The following is a 20,151-nucleotide window of genomic DNA, read 5'->3' as shown; positions in this document are numbered from 1 at the left end:
CAAAAAAGGAAGGGTGGCATATAGAAAGCATATAGAACCAATACATATCAACATTCATCAATAAATATTTTTTAAAACATAATTTAAAAATTAATAGATAGGCCTGTTGGAAGAGACCGGTATTTAATAGAGCACATTTTTTATAGTTGAAGGCTTGTTATCCAGTTGAATCAAACCACATGGTTTTCTTGGGCTCTGACATAAAATTATATCCTTTACATTTCTTTACCCGAATATTACCATCTTCCTTGTTTATTCATTGTTTCTGACTTGTAGCACAATCCTAAGTGTGATGGCCAAGGGCCAGCTGGACCAATGTTAGGTCAGCTAGCAGTTTCAGTACTGGATTATGAATCTGGACACCAATGTCTGAATCATTGCTTATCCATGAAAATCCATTATGTGGCCCTGAGCAAATCATATGCCCTCAGTCCCATTGATTAGCTACAGAGGGAACATGAAAAAACTCATTTCCTATCAGATTCTTGACAAGATATTAGTTATCACAGTGAAAGGACTTTTCTTGAGCTTCTTCTCTGATACAAAGTTTCATAGTGCCCAAGTTACTCTCCTATTGACGGTAGCACTTAATCAACTACCTTGTTTACAATATTCTCTCCTTGCACTTTACCCAGTTCGTCTTATCCCCTCTACTTGGGTGCCAAATCCATGTTTTTACTATGATTATCATTTTATATTTTATCATGTTTAGAGTGTTAATTTAATTTTTGTGTCTGTATTTTCTGATGGCATTTTATTTTGGTTTGTTGTTTTATTTTGGTTTGTTGGCCCCATGTAAGCTGCCCCAAGTCCCTGCGGAGAGATGGAGGCAGGGTATAAAAAATTATTATTATTATTATTATTATTATTATTATTATTATTATTATTATTATCATTATCAACACAACGACGTTGTATGGCACAGCAAACAAGATAGATATGCTGGATTTCGTTTCGCAAAACCACAAGTCGAACACTTCCCAAGTGTCTAGGACTGTGTGATGTATTTTCTGATGATGTGTGCAGATCCCAGTAGGGTGGGCTTTTGCAGTTGGCAAATGGTGATTTTGTCAATGTCTATTGTTTCCAAATGCCGGCTGAGATCTTTTGGCACAGCACCCAGTGTGCCCATCACCACTGGGACCACCTGTACTGGTTTCTGCCAGAGTCTTTGAAGTTCAATCTTGAGGTCCTGATAGCGGCTGAGTTTTTCCTGTTGTTTTTCATCTATGCGACTGTCACCTGGGATGGCAACATCAATGATCCAAACCTTGTTCTTTTCCACAACTGTGATGTCTGGTGTGTTGTGTTCCAGAACTTTGTCAGTCTGGATTCGGAAGTCCCACAGTATCTTTGCATGTTCATTTTCCAATACTTTTGCAGGTTTGTGATCCCACCAGTTCTTTGCTGCTGGGAGGTGGTACTTGAGGCATAAGTTCCAATGAATCATTTGGGCCACATAGTTGTGCCTCTGTTTGTAGTCTGTCTGTGCGATTTTCTTACAGCAGCTGAGGATATGATCAATGGTTTCGTCGGTTTCCCGCAGGTGCCACCTTGACGTGGTGGGGGGGCTTAGCTGCTCCAATGATGACTGAGGGCTGTGCTGGCGGTAGTGTAACTACCGGCAGGTCCAACCAAGCCAGAGAGGCCTCAGCTGAGGAGCACAACCAAGAGCACCTAACCCATTAGCATTATGGAGAATCAAACCCAAACGAAGTCTATACTGGCTCGGTCGTCGCCCAGGATAAAAAGGACCGCGGTGGATGCTGCTGATTCTGGACATCCATCGACAAGTGGGCTACGGAATCATCAAAACCCAAATGAACAGTCACAGAAGCGGCAAAAATATACAATGCCAGAAAACCGCACAATTATTATTATTATTATTATTATTAATAATAATAATAATAATAATAATAATAATAATAATAATAATAATAATAATAATTACAAGGCTTTGTCAGTGGCAATGGCAGAGCTTTAGTGCCAGCAACTCAGAGAGAATGTGCTCCCCAAACAGTGACTGATGCTGTGGGTGAGGAGGCTATTTGATGGTCTTTAGATTATTTAGGGCTAGCCTTCACCCCTCTTCCCAAACTGGAATCTCTCTTTGCTTCCAACTGACAAACCACCCTCCTGTAAAACACTCTCGGTATAAGGGTAGCCGATCACTTTGTGGCGGGATAGGGATTTTCTTGATTTTGCATGGGTTTTTCTACAGTTACCCCAAACTGTAACTTCACGGCACGGAGGGTGGAGTTGATAAATTGATTGTCTCCAATAGTTATTGGGAGGAAGATATAAAAGTTTGATGTACACATTGTCATCCCCTTGTGGTGAAGGGTGGGGCTCTAGAATGGCTTCTTCGGGTTCTGGGACCCAGGCAGTAGTGAAGGAGGCCTTATCTGGGGTTTTCCTCTTTCTTATAAAGTACTGGGGCTTGGGAGGGAGTGTCATGGACTGGCCTTCCAGTAAAAGACCAGCTAGAGTAAGATAGCTTTGGATTGCTCTTGGGGTTAGATGTTTAACCCAAGGGTTAGACTGAGGAAGTGGTCATGGGTTGACACCTGGCCTCAGCTAGACCCACATCATTATTAAATTCTGGAATAATGGGACAAAATTAAACATTAGTCAAAAACTACCCTAAGAGATTATGATGTCTGTTGTGGTCAACTGCATTTATGGTATTCTTTGTTTTCTATTGTGTTGTAGTCATTCTTGTTGTTGCTAGGTCTGGCTGGATTTTAACATGTCCTGCATCACATTTAGGTGGAGAGGTAATTAAGTAAAGTATTTCCCACTCAAATGAGTCAACAAACAAAAATTATTCAGAAAAAGTGTACCCAAGAATATCCATATTGGAATGTGAGTGTTTTGTGGATGAGTCATGTGCACTAATGGAAATGTGATGGCCTATTCTTATCAAATGATTCATTTGATATCAGATATGTGCCCTAAAGAGCAGATAGTTTATTTTTTGATTTCATGAGCATTTTGGAATATATACGCATGCACACACACACACACACACACACATTTGGGCTGTTAAATATACACTCCTACATTTTCTGGCTGAGGTTACAATCCAGTCTTCCTTTCTCTTTGTTTAAGAATTTACATATATTAACTAGAAAGCACTGGTTTCAGAGACCATGGTTTATGTCAGTTATTGACTTATTCCATGAGCTGTCATGCTGAGTTGAATGGGACTAGTCACATAGTAAGACAGCATTCATGATGCATATGGATAGGCTGATTTGAATCCAGAGAGATTACATTCTTAATTGTGCGCAATAGTCAGGGGTATTACCTACCTTCTGCAAAGTACAGATTGCATGGAATTTACACAGAATTATTCTTTAATCCCAAGTAAATTGTCAATTAATTGCACAGGAACATCCGGCACGACAGCTACTGTTTAATTATGGAGCAGGGGCATCTGTGTACAGCACTACAATGCGGTTTCACATTTTCATTGAAGTTTAGTGATACGCAGTTGGATGGGTTTTCCAGAATCGCCTTTCATCATTTTCAACGTAGCTTCACACCCTGACAGCTTCATGACACCGAGGGGATTCAAGAATAAAATATCAGAAAGGATTTTCTCTCTTTGGTAATCAGCATTTTCAGTTTCCTGAATGCCAAACACAAGCCTACAGATAAGGGATTAAAATATTGCTTCTTACAACCAAATTCATAACCCCCCTGAATCAAAATATTTGATTTTCAGACAGAGGGAACAATGAGTCACTAGGACAGCCCTGGGCAAAGTCTGGTCCTCCAAATGGTTTTGAATTGTAGTTCTGGGTTCTTCAGAATTGGCTCTCCTGGCTAGAGCTGTAATCCAATAAGATCTGGAGAGTTGCGTGATTCCCATGTGTCCTCACTAGATAAACTGATGCCTATGAACAAAGTCAGTGGTGGTTACAGCAAAGGCTTAATATGCTTGATTATTCAAGGTGACCAATAAAGCTCCGTATGGGAGACTCTTGGAAAGGACTTTCTCCATCAGCTGGTCTACACTGGTCTGATACCCAGGTTTCAATCAGAGGTTGCTCATGGACATCCATATAATGTTCACAGATTTCCAGTTGTTTACATAGAGTAAAAATAGTTAGGCCAGTTTTACTCTACATTAAAGCTGGATCTACACTGCCATATAAATGATTCATGAATCTTTTGAGGGGGAATCCTCTCCTATCAAAAGTGCCATTGCATCATTTAGAGGTGCAATGGAGCAAAGGACCCTGCCCCCAGCTCAGTAAGGAGAGTATTTTTACTGTTTTCAAGGCAGGAAAAGAGGGGAGGGAGGGGAGGGTGACATTGCCATACTTCTTTTGTGGGATGCTTGAGCCTGAGAAGGTGGGATTGTGCATGGCGATCTTAGGATCAGTTTCCACAGGGCCCATATTTTCAAAGATCTGGAACTTACTGAAACTAGTGGATCCCTCATGATAATGTGGCCCTACACCACATTATAGTGCAGTGTAGATGGGGCCGAAGAGAAGTTGGGGAATGCTCCAGAGTTTCCCTGAAACTGGAGAGCATCCCTGCACTATGTGGTAGTGTGGACATGTCAACTAGCTCTTTTTTGAATTGATTTACTGTATACACAATGCTCTGGAATCTTGGGTTGTGTGGATTTAAGGGTCTAGTGTCCCTTGGCAGAGAAAGTTAAAGACCTTATAAAATTAGCACTCCCAAAATTCCATAGCATTGAGCCAAGACAATTAAAATGTTGTCAAACTGCATTAATTCTACAATGTAGGTGCGCCCTGGTCTCCTTTTCTCTGAAGGGGGCTTTTAAGAGGATACTGGCTGCATTTCCTTTTATGGAAATGTTTGTTAAAATTATATTTTCATTCTTAATGCTTTTAGTTACTTAAAGTTATCATTGTATTAGCCTATTTTAATTTTAAGATGTTTTGAGGCCCTTTTCAGAATAAAAGATGACATATACATCCATAGTCGTTTCTGCTGTAAGATCCACTGATAGCATTGCTTGGAGGTCGGTGATCAATTGGAAAAGTTTTACTTTGGAAAATGTCAGTCAAGTGGAGTAGATTGGGTTGACATTTCAGTTCAAAATTCTTTGGGAAACTGACCTGTGATCAAATAAACATACCAAACTGACACCAGAACCTAGCATTCCTAAGCAAGGTGTTATCTACTGACCTTCAGCATTAAAGCTACCTCAGTAGATTTACTGGCACCAGGAACTATTTTTCTTAAGTTCAACAGCCTGATCGGAAATTTCCACACATATGGATTTTATATCTTCCCAATGTTTTTGAATACTTTGGAGCAAGGTAAAAATATTAGACAGCTCTGAGCCAGGTACGGTGTTGAGTAGGATAAAAGAGTGGAAGGAGCCCAGCCAAGGGGCACCTTGGTAGTTACATAATTTTATTTGTTTGCTGACCCAGCTAAAGAACCTGTGATGCCGGAGACAAAAGATAACATGGTAGACCTTCCATGAATGAAAGCCGGCCATACTTGCAGATCAAGTTTAATTCAGTACTAACAGTGATATAGAATGCCACCCTCTCCACAAAATAACTGGCCATTTTAAAAGTTCAGAACTGGTTACATGGCACACAGTACTTTCCTTCAGACACCTGGCTATTTGCTGTTTGAGACAACAGATGTACTCTTCCTAATGGTAGGGATGGCACTAGTTGACTCAAGCTATATGTGATGAAGAGAAATGTGTACAATGTGATTACATCAGAGGATGCTCATAGAATCATAGAATCATAGAATCATAGAATAGTAGAGTTGGAAGAGACCTCATGGGCCATCCAGTCCAACCCCCTGCCAAGAAGCAGGAAATCACATTCATAGCACCCCCGACAGATGGCCATCCAGCCTCTGTTTAAAAGCCTCCAAAGAAGGAGCCTCCACCACAGTCTGGGGGAGAGAGTTCCACTGCTGAACAGCCCTCACTGTGAGGAAGTTCTTCCTAATGTTCAGGTGGAATCTCCTTTCCTGTAGTTTGAAGCCATTGTTCCGTGTCCTAGTCTGCAGGGCAGCAGAAAACAAGCTTGCTCCCTCCTCCCTATGACTTCCCCTCACATATTTGTACATGGCTATCATGTCTCCTCTCAGCCTTCTCTTCTGCAGGCTAAACATGCCCAGTTCTTTAAGCCTCTCCTCATAGGGCTTGTTCTCCAGACCTTTGATCATTTTAGTTGCCCTCCTCTGGACGCTTTCCAGCTTGTCAACATCTCCCTTCAACTGTGGTGCCCAGAATTGGACACAGTATTCCAGGTGTGGTCTGACCAAGGCAGAATAGAGGGGGAGCATGACTTCCCTGGATCTAGACGCTATTCCCCTATTAATGCAGGCCAGAATCCCGTTGGCTTTCTTAGCAGCCGCATCACATTGCTGGCTCATGTTTAACTTGTTGTCCACAAGGACTCCAAGATCTTTTTCACATGTACTGCTGTCTAGCCAGGTGTCCCCCATTCTGTATCTTTGCATTCCATTTTTTCTGCCGAAGTGAAGTATCCTGCATTTGTCCCTGTTGAACTTCATTTTGTTAGTTTCGGCCCATCTCTCTAGTCTGTCAAGATCGTTTTGAATTCTGCTCCTTTCTTCTGGAGTGTTGGCTATCCCTCCCAGTTTGGTGTCGTCTGCAAACTTGATGATTGTGCCTTCTAACCCTTCGTCTAAGTCGTTAATAAAGATGTTGAACAGTACCGGGCTCAGAATGGAGCCCTGCGGCCCTCCACTCGTGACTTCTTTCCAAGATGAGGACAACGCATTGGTGAGCACCCTTTGGGTTCGTTCGCTTAGCCAATTACAGATCCACCTAACTGTAGTTTTGTCTAGCCCACATTTTACTAGTTTGTTTGCCAGAAGGTCGTGGGGGACTTTGTCGAAGGCCTTACTGAAATCCAGGTATGCTACATCCACGGCATTCCCTGTATCGACCCAACTCGTAACTCTGTCGAAAAAAGAGATCAGATTAGTCTGGCATGACTTGTTTTTGGTAAATCCGTGTTGACTATTAGCAATGACCGCATCTGTTTCTAAGTGTTTGCAGACCACTTCCTTAATGATCTTTTCCAGAATCTTGCCTGGTATCGATGTGAGGCTGACCGGACGGTAATTGTTTGGGTCGTTCTTTTTTCCCTTCTTGAAGATAGGGACCACATTCGCGCTCCTCCAATCTGCTGGGACTTCTCCCGTTCTCCAAGAGCTCTACCTAGGACTACCCACTTTGAATGCATACTACACCAGTTTGGTCATATATGACATCTGGGCCTAAAATCTGACTTCAATGCAGATAATTTCATTTGAGAAAGGTTCCCAGACATCTTGAAGTCTATCTATATCAGCCATACTCTTACTTTTTATCCTGGAGAAACCCTTGAGATCACTGCCAGGCTTTAGAAAAGCACTACATAAAATTATAATATCTACAGTTAAGAAACATTTTGGTGGTAAGAGCTGTTTGACAGTAGAATATGCTGCCAGGGTGTGGTGGAGTCTCCTTCTCTTGAGGATTTTAAACAGAGGTGAATGACCATCTGTAAGGAGTGCTTTGATTGTGCATGTTCCTGCATAGCAGGGGTTTGGGCTGGATGGCGTTTGTGGTCCCTTCCAACTCTATGATTCTATGAAAAGTTTATTTCTAATTTTTGCAATCACAATAGAGACATTGTGATGGCAAAAAACTCTGCCAATGTCTTGCACACTTCTTTCAATGCAAATTGAAAAACCTTTAACATATTGGTGTCCTGCTTACTTCAAACGACCAGCATGAATGCAGATCAAAGACAGCTGCTATCAAAACCGATCTTTATTGAAGAACACACGACTTGGAAAAAGTCGAGAATGACATAATGTTTACATACAAGCAATTTTATCACCTTGGTTGCAACGTAACACCACACGTAAATATCATCACCAAACCCCACCCCCTGTATCACATTTCTACTATTCCCACACAAACTACTCATTATAATTGTTATGATTTTCACCCCCGAGTTCCCATGCTCTGCTGCCAGGTGTTTTCATGATACATTCAGGAGTGTTGATGTTATGGCTCCAATTCCAGGGCTTGCAAATTCAGCCCTGGGAATTGGTCCCATGACATATTGGTATGGTTAGAAAGCAAACAGAAGTATGTCATTTGCAATATATAAATAAATAAATCAAAACCCGCAAGACTAATACTATGAAATGGAACTTCCAAATCCTTTTCTTTTTGGTTCTGGACTCAGTATAGAAGTGTCATCAAAGCCTAGCTGCTGATTGTCATTAAACACTATGAGCCTTCTAGACCTCTCTATGGACTTTTGTGAACTGGAGCCTGTTTTTAGTCCTGTGAAGTGTATGATCGACAGAGCACTGCTTAGAAAGAAAGAAAGAAATGGGGGAAGGGGAATGATCAGGAATGCAATAGAAAAAAAATCCCCTTTCCACTTTAACCACTTCTGTCTGATGAGGGGGAACTAATGAAGGGCTCTGCACAGACACTGCACACTAAACAATCATCCTGAACACAATTGGCTGGGTGTTCTCTGCAGGGTTAAAGCAGAAGATGTCAGGAGCTATAACATTCTTCCTTATGATTTTGGCCTCGTTAAAGTTGCCACCTGATTTCTCAGGACTCTGTCAGAGTGAAAAGTCACAGTGATCTCAATTTATTAGAAGGCCAGCAAGGGCGTACTAAAGGCACCTTTGAATGGCTTCGCTTTCATAGCACTTTCTGACTTCTAATAAAACACGTTGCTCCCATGCTGAGTTGGCACTGCACTTAACCATTGCTAAGTGCAAAGTTGTAGAAATGATGTGGGTTGGGGAGGGGCAGAGGAGGAATGGCATCCTCCATTTTCAATCTATCTACAGCGCAAACAATGGCCTCATCTATTCAGGCAGCTGTGCTGTGTGCACACAGCCTTTGCCACATGCTTTGGGTGGTGCCAAGGATGTAAAGCTGACCGTATGTCTGGTGAGTGTGGCAGTTTGTTACTGACACACAGTGGAAAACTGATCTGGGGTTGCCAAGAATGCTTCTTTTGTCAGAGCCTGCCAAAGAATACTGAAAAATATCATTTCATTTGGTGAGACAGGAGGCAGGGCTGAACTAAACAATAGAAGAAATCTGCAACATTTTTTAAAAAAATCTCTCTCTCTCTCTCCTTCTCTCTCTCTCTTACAGTACACTGCATTGTAACAGTACTCTTGCCAATTTGCCAAGGCATGCCAATAATTTATAGAGCATTACCTCATGTGGCTGTCACGCCATGAGGGACTGTATTACAGTAGTGCCGCATGTACATTTACAAATGGAATGCCAAAAGGCTGGCCTGAATGATGAAGCACTTACGCTTCTCCAGATTCTAAAAGGCACCCGAGTCAGGGTTTTCTAGCAAGGCCCTGAAACAGGTCAGCCCGATCAATCTTTCCTTAAATGCTTGACTTCAGAGTGACACAGACCACAAATAAAGTCTGTTGCTTACTATAATGGCATTCATTGTGGGGAAGACTAAAATGAAAGGAACACAAACTCTACGGGAGACTACACTATTTATTTATATCCAACTATTTATAGCCTTAGCCATTTTGCAGCTGATAACAGCAGATGAAAACATAGATAACAAGCCTCTTCATGATTCATCTAAAATTCAATTAAATCTACACTGAAGCATTTTTTTCGGGGGTGGGACACTGTAAAAAAAAAAATCTCATTGCTTAAGAAAAATTCTAATGCATGTACTCTATCCGGGAAGGACAAAAGATTCTCAGTAAATTCAATTTGCCCTTGATATTTTCAAACATACAAATGGAATATAATCATTGATGCCTTTCCTCAGGCCTGTATTTTTTCTGTTTTCAGAAAGCAGCAAGGCAATTTGGTAGACCTGCAGTTAAAGGAAAACCCAAAGGGAAACAGTGGGATGTCACTATCAAGCTATGGGGCCAAATAATGGGTTCCTGTAGCCCAGAGGTTATCTGGAAGACCTTCCAAATCTCATAAGAGATGTGCACTGAAAAATGAAGTGCTGTACATAAGCCATTTTTCCCAGAGCAAAGAGTTGTAATAATAATAAAAATAAAAATAACTTTATTTTTATATCCTGCCACCATCTCCCCAAAGGGACTTGGGGTGGCTTACAAGTGGGACCAAGTTCAGCACAACAAAGTTTACCAACTAAAAACACATTTAAAAACATAATAAACATATAACAATTTGATTAAACAATTAAAAACAGCAGGGTATAAAAACAACATTAAAATGAGTCAAAACAATATTCAATAACCAGAACCAGGAATAAGATGGGCAAGATCAGAAATTAGAGAGGGCTGAGTATGGGCTTGTGCAAAAAGCAGATTATAGGGCCAGGGCTGGCAATTAGATGCCATTTTTGAGGATGGAGTGGCAACACCTTTGTATGAAAATGAACTTTGATAGGGAGACATTCCACTCCACTGAGAAATTATCTCTGTTGACATTTTCTCTGATGCACAATTGTCAAAGATGAGAAAACTGGCCCTTTGCATTGGTGGTCCTGCACTGTCAGCTGTACATGTTGTGTGATGGTTAAATTAGACACTAGTCTTCAGTCTTGGCATCCATCTTTAGTCTAATCATGCACCTATGAACCTGTTTTTATTTTATTTTATTAAATTAAGTGCAGTATTCACTAGGGTTGTGCATGGATTCATTTTCAAAACAGTCTTTGGCTAGTGCGGCTGGTTTGGATGCCTGTAAAGGCATGGGCTTCACCGACATTTTTTCCCAGCTGCAAGAGAACAGTGCCTGCCAAAAAATGGCTGCTTTCAGTTTCTTTTGGATACATGTGGAGTGCGGGAAGGGAGAGGATTCTAGAAAGGGTGTTAAGCCCTTGCCTTAAACCCAGGTCTCCTTGAAAGGCAGAGGGAAAGAATCACAGAATGAGTGATATCTTAACTCTGATGCTTTTAATCTAGGTCTTAATGAAGGATATAAGGACAAACAGTCCCAGAAAGGGTGTTACCTTAAGCTCTTGCCTTAAATCCAGGTCTCGTTGAAAGACAGAAGTGAAAGGATCCAGGAAAGGACATTATCTTAAGCCCTTGCTTTAAAACCGGGTCTCCTTGACAGACAGAAGGGAAATGATCGCAGAAAAAGTGATATATTAACTCTTAATGAAGGCTATAAGGACAAATGATCCCAGAAAGCGTGGTATCTTAACTCTGGTGCTTTTAATTCAGGACAAACAATGCCTAAAATGAAGGAAAGGGGAGACTGGGAAGTCCCCCCATTGCTGAAACAGAATGCGGTTTACCCAAATCACACCACCCTAATATTCACATTGTAGCAGTGTTGCTGCTAAGAGCCAGCATGGTGTTGAGGCCTGAGTGTTGGATTATGACTCTGAAGACGAGAGCTTGAATCACTGCTCAGATATGGAAACCAATTGGGTGATCTTGGCCAAAGTTACGCTCTCTCAGAAGGCAAAGGCAACCTTTCTATGAACAAATCTTACCAAGAATACCCAGTAATATGTTTGCCAACTCCTTTTTGGTCAACAATGGTTCTCAATCCACGAGCTATAGAGATGTATTGTCTGGAGATAAAGTATTGCTCACAACCAAAATTTACTGGTTTTCTATATTCTTATCACTTAGCCAACATTTTGAATCTTGTATTGTTGCTCTATCTTGGGAAGACTTTAAAAAGTGCTGATCTGTCATTGGAGGCTTATACTGTTTGGCCAGCTTGCCTTGCAAGTCATGTGCAATCATTTTTATTTCTCCTACAAAGTCAGGGTTACAATACTACATCACTCAATTTGGTTATACACAATTCCAGACATGACATCTGGAAATAAATAAATAAATAATTGTGATTTCAAATTCTACACTGGAGGCTTTGAGAGTAAGTAAAGCCAAGGCTTCATCATGTTATGTGCAATTGAGTGTTTTACATAGAACTGTTTATGTAATGGCTTTTAAACTTCTCTATCAAATAGATTTTAGCTGTACTTTGTTTTAATTTGGGAGAAAGGAGGATATAAACAAAACAAAACAGTCCAGACATCAGACTCCCACAGCAATGCTAGCATTAAACGGGATGTGAAACTAGAAATAGTATTTTAACATGGAACCCACTAGAATATGAAATGTGCCCATGGTCCTATTTTTAGTGCTTTTGTACACAGTGATTTTTGCTGTGTTCTTTATGCTAGGAGCAATTGACATGGGGACTTACACATTGACTATGTGGCTTGTAAAGAACAACCAAGAGTATACACAGAAAAAGGTAAGAAGAACTTCCCTAAAAGTATATTGTTTGCAATTGTCCTAGCTCAGGTGATCAGATTTCTTATCAACTGCTCAGGTTAGTGTGTATTTCTTTACCCATTTCCAAAAAGATTCCTTAGTATTTTATTTGGATTTTTTCTTTATGTCCCATTATTGAGGTGTTCATTTATATAATGTATTCCTCTAGGCTGTATGCTATTTTTAAAAAGAGAGAAGTTCTACATGTTCTCCTAAGGTGGAAGTTCAAAATGTGTGGGGCTCAACACAGCAATTTATCTGCACCTGGAAGCTTTCTGCTTGCCTGCTACCACCAATAATCCTTCTATGGCTGGATCAGTGATAGTAAATCTGCTCGAGGTTTAGTTTGAACTTTAAAGAAGCTATTGAAGGCCCAGAATCTATTTTAACTTTAAGGTTCAGTGTCATGGAACCCAGTTACAGGGCTTTGGTAATTCAGCCCTGTAACTGGGAGTCATAACATAAACAATCCCAGGAGCACCTGGCAGAAGAAGATAGAATATGCCTGGGAACTTGGGGCCGAAAGTATAAACAATTATAATTGGTCTAGTGTGTGAAAATGGTAGTAATGTGATATTGGGGGTGGGACTTGATGATGATATTTACGTGTGGTGTTACGTAGCATCAAAAGTTATAAAAATAGTTGTATGTAAACATTGGGTCATTCCTGACTTTTCCAAAGTCATGTGTTCGTCAATAAAGATTGGATTTGAGAGCAGCCATCTCTGATCTGCGTTCAGACTGATCCTTTGAAGTGAGCAGGACAATTAAGTCAGGAATCCAGTTCTCACCCTCCTGCAAATTTGCAGTGAAGTGATAATGAGCAGGGAAGGAGATCAAAGCCATGACGGAGCAAAGGGGCCTCCGCTGGGAGCTCTGCCGTTGGCAGAAGAGACATTGCAAGCCATAGCTTCCTCTACGGGGTACCCCAAGCCGGACGGCGTGACCCAGAGGATTCCCAGAGGGGGAAGAGGTGTTCCGGCGGTGGCAGAAACCAGTTGGGGATCTGGAGGAAGCATGCCGGAGACCGTGGCCCTGCGGTTATCCATCCTGGAAACTCATTTATCCAGGCTGTCGGATACCGTGGGGAGAATAGTGCCAATATTGGAAGAGAATCTCCAAAAAGAGCACATCCGATATGGCGCCGAGAGAGAGCCAAGCAAAGGAGGCGATTGGAGCCAGAGGGGACAGCGAGCTTCAACGCAGAGTCCCGCGGCGGCAAGGGACGAGGGAGACGAGGAATATTGGCAGGAGCTGGAGTTCCGGGACAGAATGGCGCGCGAAGTGGAGCGCCAGCAAGCTCTGGGAACTCTAAGGCCGCCAACCCCAACAGAGCTCCCAACCCCCCGAATGGGCGTCGGAGTAGAAAGACCACTGGGGCCAGGGATCGGGTCCAGTGGATTAGCTGACGAAGGCGGAGAGGAGCAGGAGATCCAGGAAGAGGAGGAGGATGTGCCGTACGACGGGGAAAGGCGAGATGCGGGGGCTACAGCGAGGCCAGTATGCGGATGGGGGGAAGGGCCGACAGCGGCGGCAGGATTTCGGGAGCCGCGCAGAATGACCACCGGAGTGGGGCGCGGCGTGATCCAAGGAAACCCGATGCAACCCTTCCCCATGCCTCCCAGACAGCATCAACGGGCCGCTGAATGGATGCCAAGAAGGGAAGATCTCAAGCTAGAATACGGAGGGGAATCAGCCGAACTGAACTTTTTTCTAATTAGCATCAGGGGATACATGGAAGACAATGCACACACATTCCCCTCCGAAGCAAGCAGGGTTCGGGCCATCGGCAACACACTAAAGAGAGGAGCGGCCAGCTGGTATGTGCAACTACATGCCAGACAGGACCCATGCCTGAGGTCAGTGCCCCGCTTCCTCGCCGCACTGGAAAACCGGTTCAGAGACCGGCTAGAGCAATTGAGAGCTCGAGACCAGCTTAGAGGAATAAAGCAGAGGGACAAAACGGTGCCCGAGTACGCAGAGGAATTCCTCCACCTTGCGGAAAGGGTACCAGAGTGGTCTGAAGTGACCAAAGTGGAATTATTTAAAGAGGGACTACGCCCCGAGATTTTCAGCTGGGCAGCGCACAGAGATGACCCCGAAACGCTCCAGGGATGGATTCAACTAGCGGGGCGCGTTGAATCCACCCTGGCCCAAGTAAAGCGCTTCAGGAGCAGCGGCGGCCAGCAAAGACCGGTGGCGAGAGGTCGAGGAGAAACGAGGAAGCAGGAAAGACCCGGAGGGAGGCCGGGGATTCCCTCCAGAGGAGACGACAACAAACCTAAACCGGGATGCTTTGTATGTGGGAAGACGGGCCATCGAGCAGCAGAATGCTGGGCACGGAAGGGGGAGCCGCCAAAACCCTCAAAGCCCAAGCCAGCAACCGGGAGGCGTGCGGAGGAGGAGGTGCAAGCCCCAGAATCTCCAGAAAAATTGGTGAGTCGGGACAAACGCATGATAGTAGTGCCAATCTGCCTATCGGGGCTAGAGAATCGGGCCACCTGCAAGGCATTTGTGGATTGTGGTTGTTCCAGGAATATTATAACTCCAGAGTTAGCAGGAGCGTTGAAATGCCAGCAGATGGCGCTTGACTCCCCAATTGCGTTTTCGCAGCTAGACGGATCAGTGGCTACTGGGGAAGTATCTACAAAGGAAATACGGGAGGTCCCATGTAAAATAGGCAAATGGGAAGGAAGAATATCCTTTGTGATAGCCCCTATTGCCACATACCACGTAATATTAGGGATACCATGGCTCGAACAGGCAAATCCCGAAGTAGATTGGAGAGGAAAGAGCCTAGCATTTAAAGAACAGCAGACGCAATGGGAGATAAGCAAGATTGCAGAAGAGGAGGACGAGGGAGATGAAGAAGGTGAAATAGACCCACTGCTATTGCCACCTGAATACAGAGACTTTGTGGATGTGTTCAATCAGAAAGAGGCAAGTAAATTACCTCCCAAAAGGAATATAGAAGTAGAAATTGAAATAACCCCCGGAGCAAACTTACCAAAACCAAAAGTGTATCCCATGTCTGTGCAGGAGAAGGAGGAATTGAGGAAATACATTGATAAAAACCTGGCGCGGGGCTTCATTAAGCCATCCAATTCTCCTCTCGGGGCCCCAGTGTTATTCAGGAGAAAGAAAGACAACTCCCTAAGATTGTGCATTGATTATCGAAATTTAAATGCAATTACTAAGGACAATAAATACCCTATGCCCTTAGTAAAGGATTTAATTACCGTATTGAAAAAAGGGAGCATATTTACTAAACTTGATTTAATTGAAGCATATCATAAATTAAGGATCAAACCGGAAGATACTTGGAAAACTGCATTTTCCTGCGCATTCGGCCATTTTGAATATAAAATTTTACCTTTCGGTTTAAAAAATGGAGGCGGGTGCTTTATGCAGCTTATAAATGAAATACTGCACCCATTGTTGTACAGAGGGGTATTCATATTTCTTGATGATATCTTGATTGTGACTGAAGATAAGGAAAAGCACGTGAAATTGGTCCGGGAAGTTTTGCAGAGACTAAGAGAAGCAAAGCTGTACGCAAAACTGTCCAAATGTGAATTTAATAAAACTCAAATTGACTTTCTGGGGTATCGGATATCTCCAGAAGGGTTAGCTATGGATCCAGCTAAAGTATCAGATGTAAAAGAATGGGGAGTGCCTCAAACAAGGAGGCAATTGCAATCGTTTCTGGGGTTTGCAAATTTTTATAGATCCTTCATAAAAGGCTTCGCGCAAATAACCGCACCCCTTACTGAACTTTTAAAAACAAAAGGGAAAGGAGAGACAGCAAAAGTAAAAGCTCATGGCGCCAAACTAAGTTGGACGCCAGAATGCCAAAAGGCATTTGAAACCCTAAAAGAATGCTTCACAGAAGGACCCATTCTAAAACACCCCGATATCAGGAGCCCTTTCATAATCCATTGCGATGCCTCAGACTGTGCGTATGGGGCAGTACTATTGCAAAAGGATCAAAATGGGAACTTAAAACCCTGTGGATATTTGTCCCGGAAGTTCAGCGAAACTGAAAAATGTTGGCCGATATGGGAAAAAGAGGCACTAGCCATATTAAAAGCCTTAGAATGCTGGCGACACTTTCTCGAAGGAAGCGGAATCCCATTTGAAATTTGGTCTGACCATAAGAACCTCCAGTATTTAAAGTCCCCTCGAAAATTGTCCCCCAAACAGATTAGATGGGCACAATACTTCAGCAGGTTCGATTTCCAATTAAAGTTTTTTCAAGGGAAGCAGAATGTCTTGGCAGATGCTCTTTCACGCATGCCTCAACACGAAGGAATACCCACAGCAAAAGAGGGAACAATATTCTCTGACAAACAATGGGGCTTAGCTGTCAGAACAAGAGCACAAACCCAAAAGGAGAACACTGCTATGGTTGAACTCGACGGAAAAGATAATTGGGGAAACGAGCTGAAACAGTCTTATGAAGGAGACCAGTGGATCGCATCCAATGCAGAACAGGGGGAGCAGAAGGGGGGATTTTGGTTTGTGAACAAGAAACTGTATATCCCAGCAACATTAAGGATCAAGATTTTGCATCGTTTTCACAACAACCAGAGCGCTGGTCATACAGGAATTACAAAAACAACAAAAGCAATAGCAAAACATTGCTGGTGGCCAGGGATGAGGAAGGACATAAAAAATTATGTTGTTCAATGTGATGATTGTGCCAGAAATAAATCGAGAGGAGGGAAGCCAATGGGATTATTACAAACAGTAGCAGAACCTACCAGACCTTGGGAATGTGTAGCTATGGACTTTGTGGGGGAACTACCGGTTAGCAAAGGACATCGTTATATTTGGACAGTATTGGACCTGTTTTCTAAACAGGCCCACTTTATAGCACTGACGAAACTACCATCAGCCGAGAAACTAGCTGAATTGTACATAAACCACATTTACAAACTGCATGGATGTCCCAGTAGAGTTGTCAGTGACAGAGGAGTACAATTCACAGCAAAATTTTGGGAAAAATTCCTGGAAATGCTAGGAGCAGAAAGGAGTTTAAGTTCTGCTTTTCACCCCATGACAAATGGGGCGGTAGAACGTACTCAGCAGACACTTGGGCAGTTCCTTCGAATGTACTCTAACATGAGACAAAATGACTGGTCTCGGTGGTTGGCTTTTGCAGAACTAGCTTTTAATTCGACTATACATTCAGCAACAAATAAAACCCCCTTTGAGGTAGTTTACGGGTATGAAATACAGCCTCTGCCCCAGCTGCCGAGATGGACAGAGAATGAGGGAACAGAGGCAGGGAAATGGAAAGCGCAAATGATGGAATGCTGGAGTCAAGTGACTGCATCCTTAAAAGAAGCACATAAAAAGTATAAAGTATTCGCAGACAGAAAGAGGGTGGAAGGTGATAAATTGGCGAAAGGAGATTTAGTGTGGCTAAGTACCCAAAACATCAAACTGGGGCTACCTTCGAAAAAATTGGGCCCTAAATATATTGGACCATTTAGAATACAGGGTGTTATCAACGAGGTGACTTTCCAGTTGACATTGCCAAAAAGTTTAGGGAAAATACACCCTGTATTCCATCGTAGCTTACTGAAAAAATATATGGGTACTTTGGACAAAATGGACACATAGAATTATTGTTTTGTTTCAGGCTTGTGATGAAAGAAGAACCGAAGAGGAGGACGAAGAAAAGGAGGGCACCATGTCATGGAACCCAGTTACAGGGCTTTGGTAATTCAGCCCTGTAACTGGGAGTCATAACATAAACAATCCCAGGAGCACCTGGCAGAAGAAGATAGAATATGCCTGGGAACTTGGGGCTGAAAGTATAAACAATTATAATTGGTCTAGTGTGTGAAAATGGTAGTAATGTGATATTGGGGGTGGGACTTGATGATGATATTTACGTGTGGTGTTACGTAGCATCAAAAGTTATAAAAATAGTTGTATGTAAACATTGGGTCATTCCTGACTTTTCCAAAGTCATGTGTTCGTCAATAAAGATTGGATTTGAGAGCAGCCATCTCTGATCTGCGTTCAGACTGATCCTTTGAAGTGAGCAGGACAGTTCAGCACCTAAGATATCCCCTTTAAAGATCAGTCTGAAGCCCAAAGCACATTCATCACCCCATTGGCATTCAAGGAACCAGCCACCACTGGTGCGTCCCTTAGCATTATTCCTATAATGGAGTACCTATGTTTACAAATAAATGTCAACAAGATGCAGCAATTAATTAGATGGCAGCGGCTACCACAGTGATGCATCTCTTTCCTTGAGTGCAGGGCACATGGTTATTATTTTTGTTCTTCAGGGATAGATTGAAAACATAGGATAGCATTTAATTATCTTGTGATCCCAGGTGGTCTTCTCCTCACCATGCTTGTTAGCCTCAGAATACTTAAGAGCTGCTAAGCAGAAAGTTCCCTTCCAGATCCTTGATGCACATTGCAAATACATAGAATACCTTTTATGGCAATGGGAGATAAGCATCCTCATATATCTTTCCTTGTGTTTGCTACTTTGCTTTGAAGGTTGCACTATTGCTTTAATGACATCCAATGACAGAATTGTTTGTCCAGCTCACTCATATCCTCAGATGTTTCAGAAATTCTAATTAGGGGAAATCTTGGCGGCTTCAATCCTTTGAAAGGACAAAACAGTGGGCACATCTGCTATTTTGTCCAGCTGTTATCAACCTCATTGTGTTCTACTTTGCTAAATCCTAGACCCAGGAATAGGTTCAATTCCAGGATGAGCCTTTCATTCTAATTTTCACCCCACCTTCTACATATGAGCATCATCAACATCTTCGTTTTTGACAATAAGTATTGTCATGCTATCGTCCTACAAAACTTCGCTCCTCACAGGAGACAATAAAAACACTAGGGAGAGGAAACAACAAAATATAACCCTTTGCTCACTTGTGACAATGTGAGATCTAATACTACTAACTTAATCTAATTTTACACTGCGTAGAAAACCCTTCTGCTGACTGTAATATAGTATTTAATAGTGGATTTGTAAAGATTAGAGAAGGAATCCAATTCACTTGGGAGCTGTTACTGCTTGCACTGGAGTTGTGCTGAATGTTTCATTTTCTGTCCATTTGATTGGAAATGTAAATCATCTCACATTTTCAGAAATCAGTTGCTTCACAAGCTATGCGAGTTTTCAGTTTATGGCCTCAATCTCTGTTTGCCATCTTCAAGGGAAGAAGTAGTAAAAATGAAATTAAGGCAAACAGATTAAATGCCAAATTTCTATGATGGTTCGTCTTGTAATTATCACATCTGCTGCTGCAAAGCTGCTGAAAATAAATAAACAAACAAAACAAACAAATAAATAAATAGACCCTGGAAGCCTGCCATGCTCTAAACAATTCACACAATGGAAAGGAGCAGGACAGTAAAGGACAATTGATAGTCAGGATGGTTTTCTTTTTCTTTTAAAAAAGAGAAGCTTAACCTTGTATCTCACTAACTCTTGCTCCATGCCTCTTTTGTTGCTGTGTCTGTTCTGTTCAGATTTTCATCTCAAGCTCATGATTTGTCTCCTTGCTAGATGTTGCCCATAGCACATGGGAGCAAATTTGTCATTTGTATGAAGAAAGGGAGGGAAAAATGAAGGTAATGGAAATGGGCTGGGGCAAGCAAGTCTCCCTCTGTGTTTGTGTGTGCACGCACACACTCATACACTTAAGCAGCAAGAAAAAAACAACCCTAAAGGCCTTGGCCTCAGAGGGAGCATCTGTTAGTGTCACTAATGCACTTGGTCCCTTCATTTATTCCCACCCCCTTTAAACTGTTATAAGCTTATCTATCATAGTGTACTCTCTTCAGACCTCGAGGCTATCACATGAATCCTCTATTCAACTA

At 42.4% G+C, this 20,151-nt stretch overlaps 1 protein-coding gene across 1 annotated transcript; it reads left to right on the top strand.

The window, feature by feature from the left end:
* The first annotated feature begins 12,681 nt into the window (after nt 1-12,681).
* Nucleotides 12,682-18,298, top strand: LOC134296663 (uncharacterized). The gene is made up of 2 exons (XM_062972163.1): nt 12,682-14,715; nt 17,927-18,298. The coding sequence occupies exons 1-2, from the start codon at nt 13,099-13,101 to the stop codon at nt 18,008-18,010; spliced, it is 1,701 nt and encodes a 566-aa protein (XP_062828233.1). The 5' UTR covers nt 12,682-13,098; the 3' UTR covers nt 18,011-18,298.
* The last annotated feature ends 1,853 nt before the right edge of the window (nt 18,299-20,151 follow it).

The sequence above is a fragment of the Anolis carolinensis genome, chromosome 2 (assembly GCF_035594765.1).
Source record: "Anolis carolinensis isolate JA03-04 chromosome 2, rAnoCar3.1.pri, whole genome shotgun sequence".
Classification (NCBI taxonomy): domain Eukaryota; kingdom Metazoa; phylum Chordata; class Lepidosauria; order Squamata; family Dactyloidae; genus Anolis; species Anolis carolinensis.
Note: the sequence above shows the minus strand (reverse complement) of the source record. Positions and strands in the feature narration are given on the sequence as shown.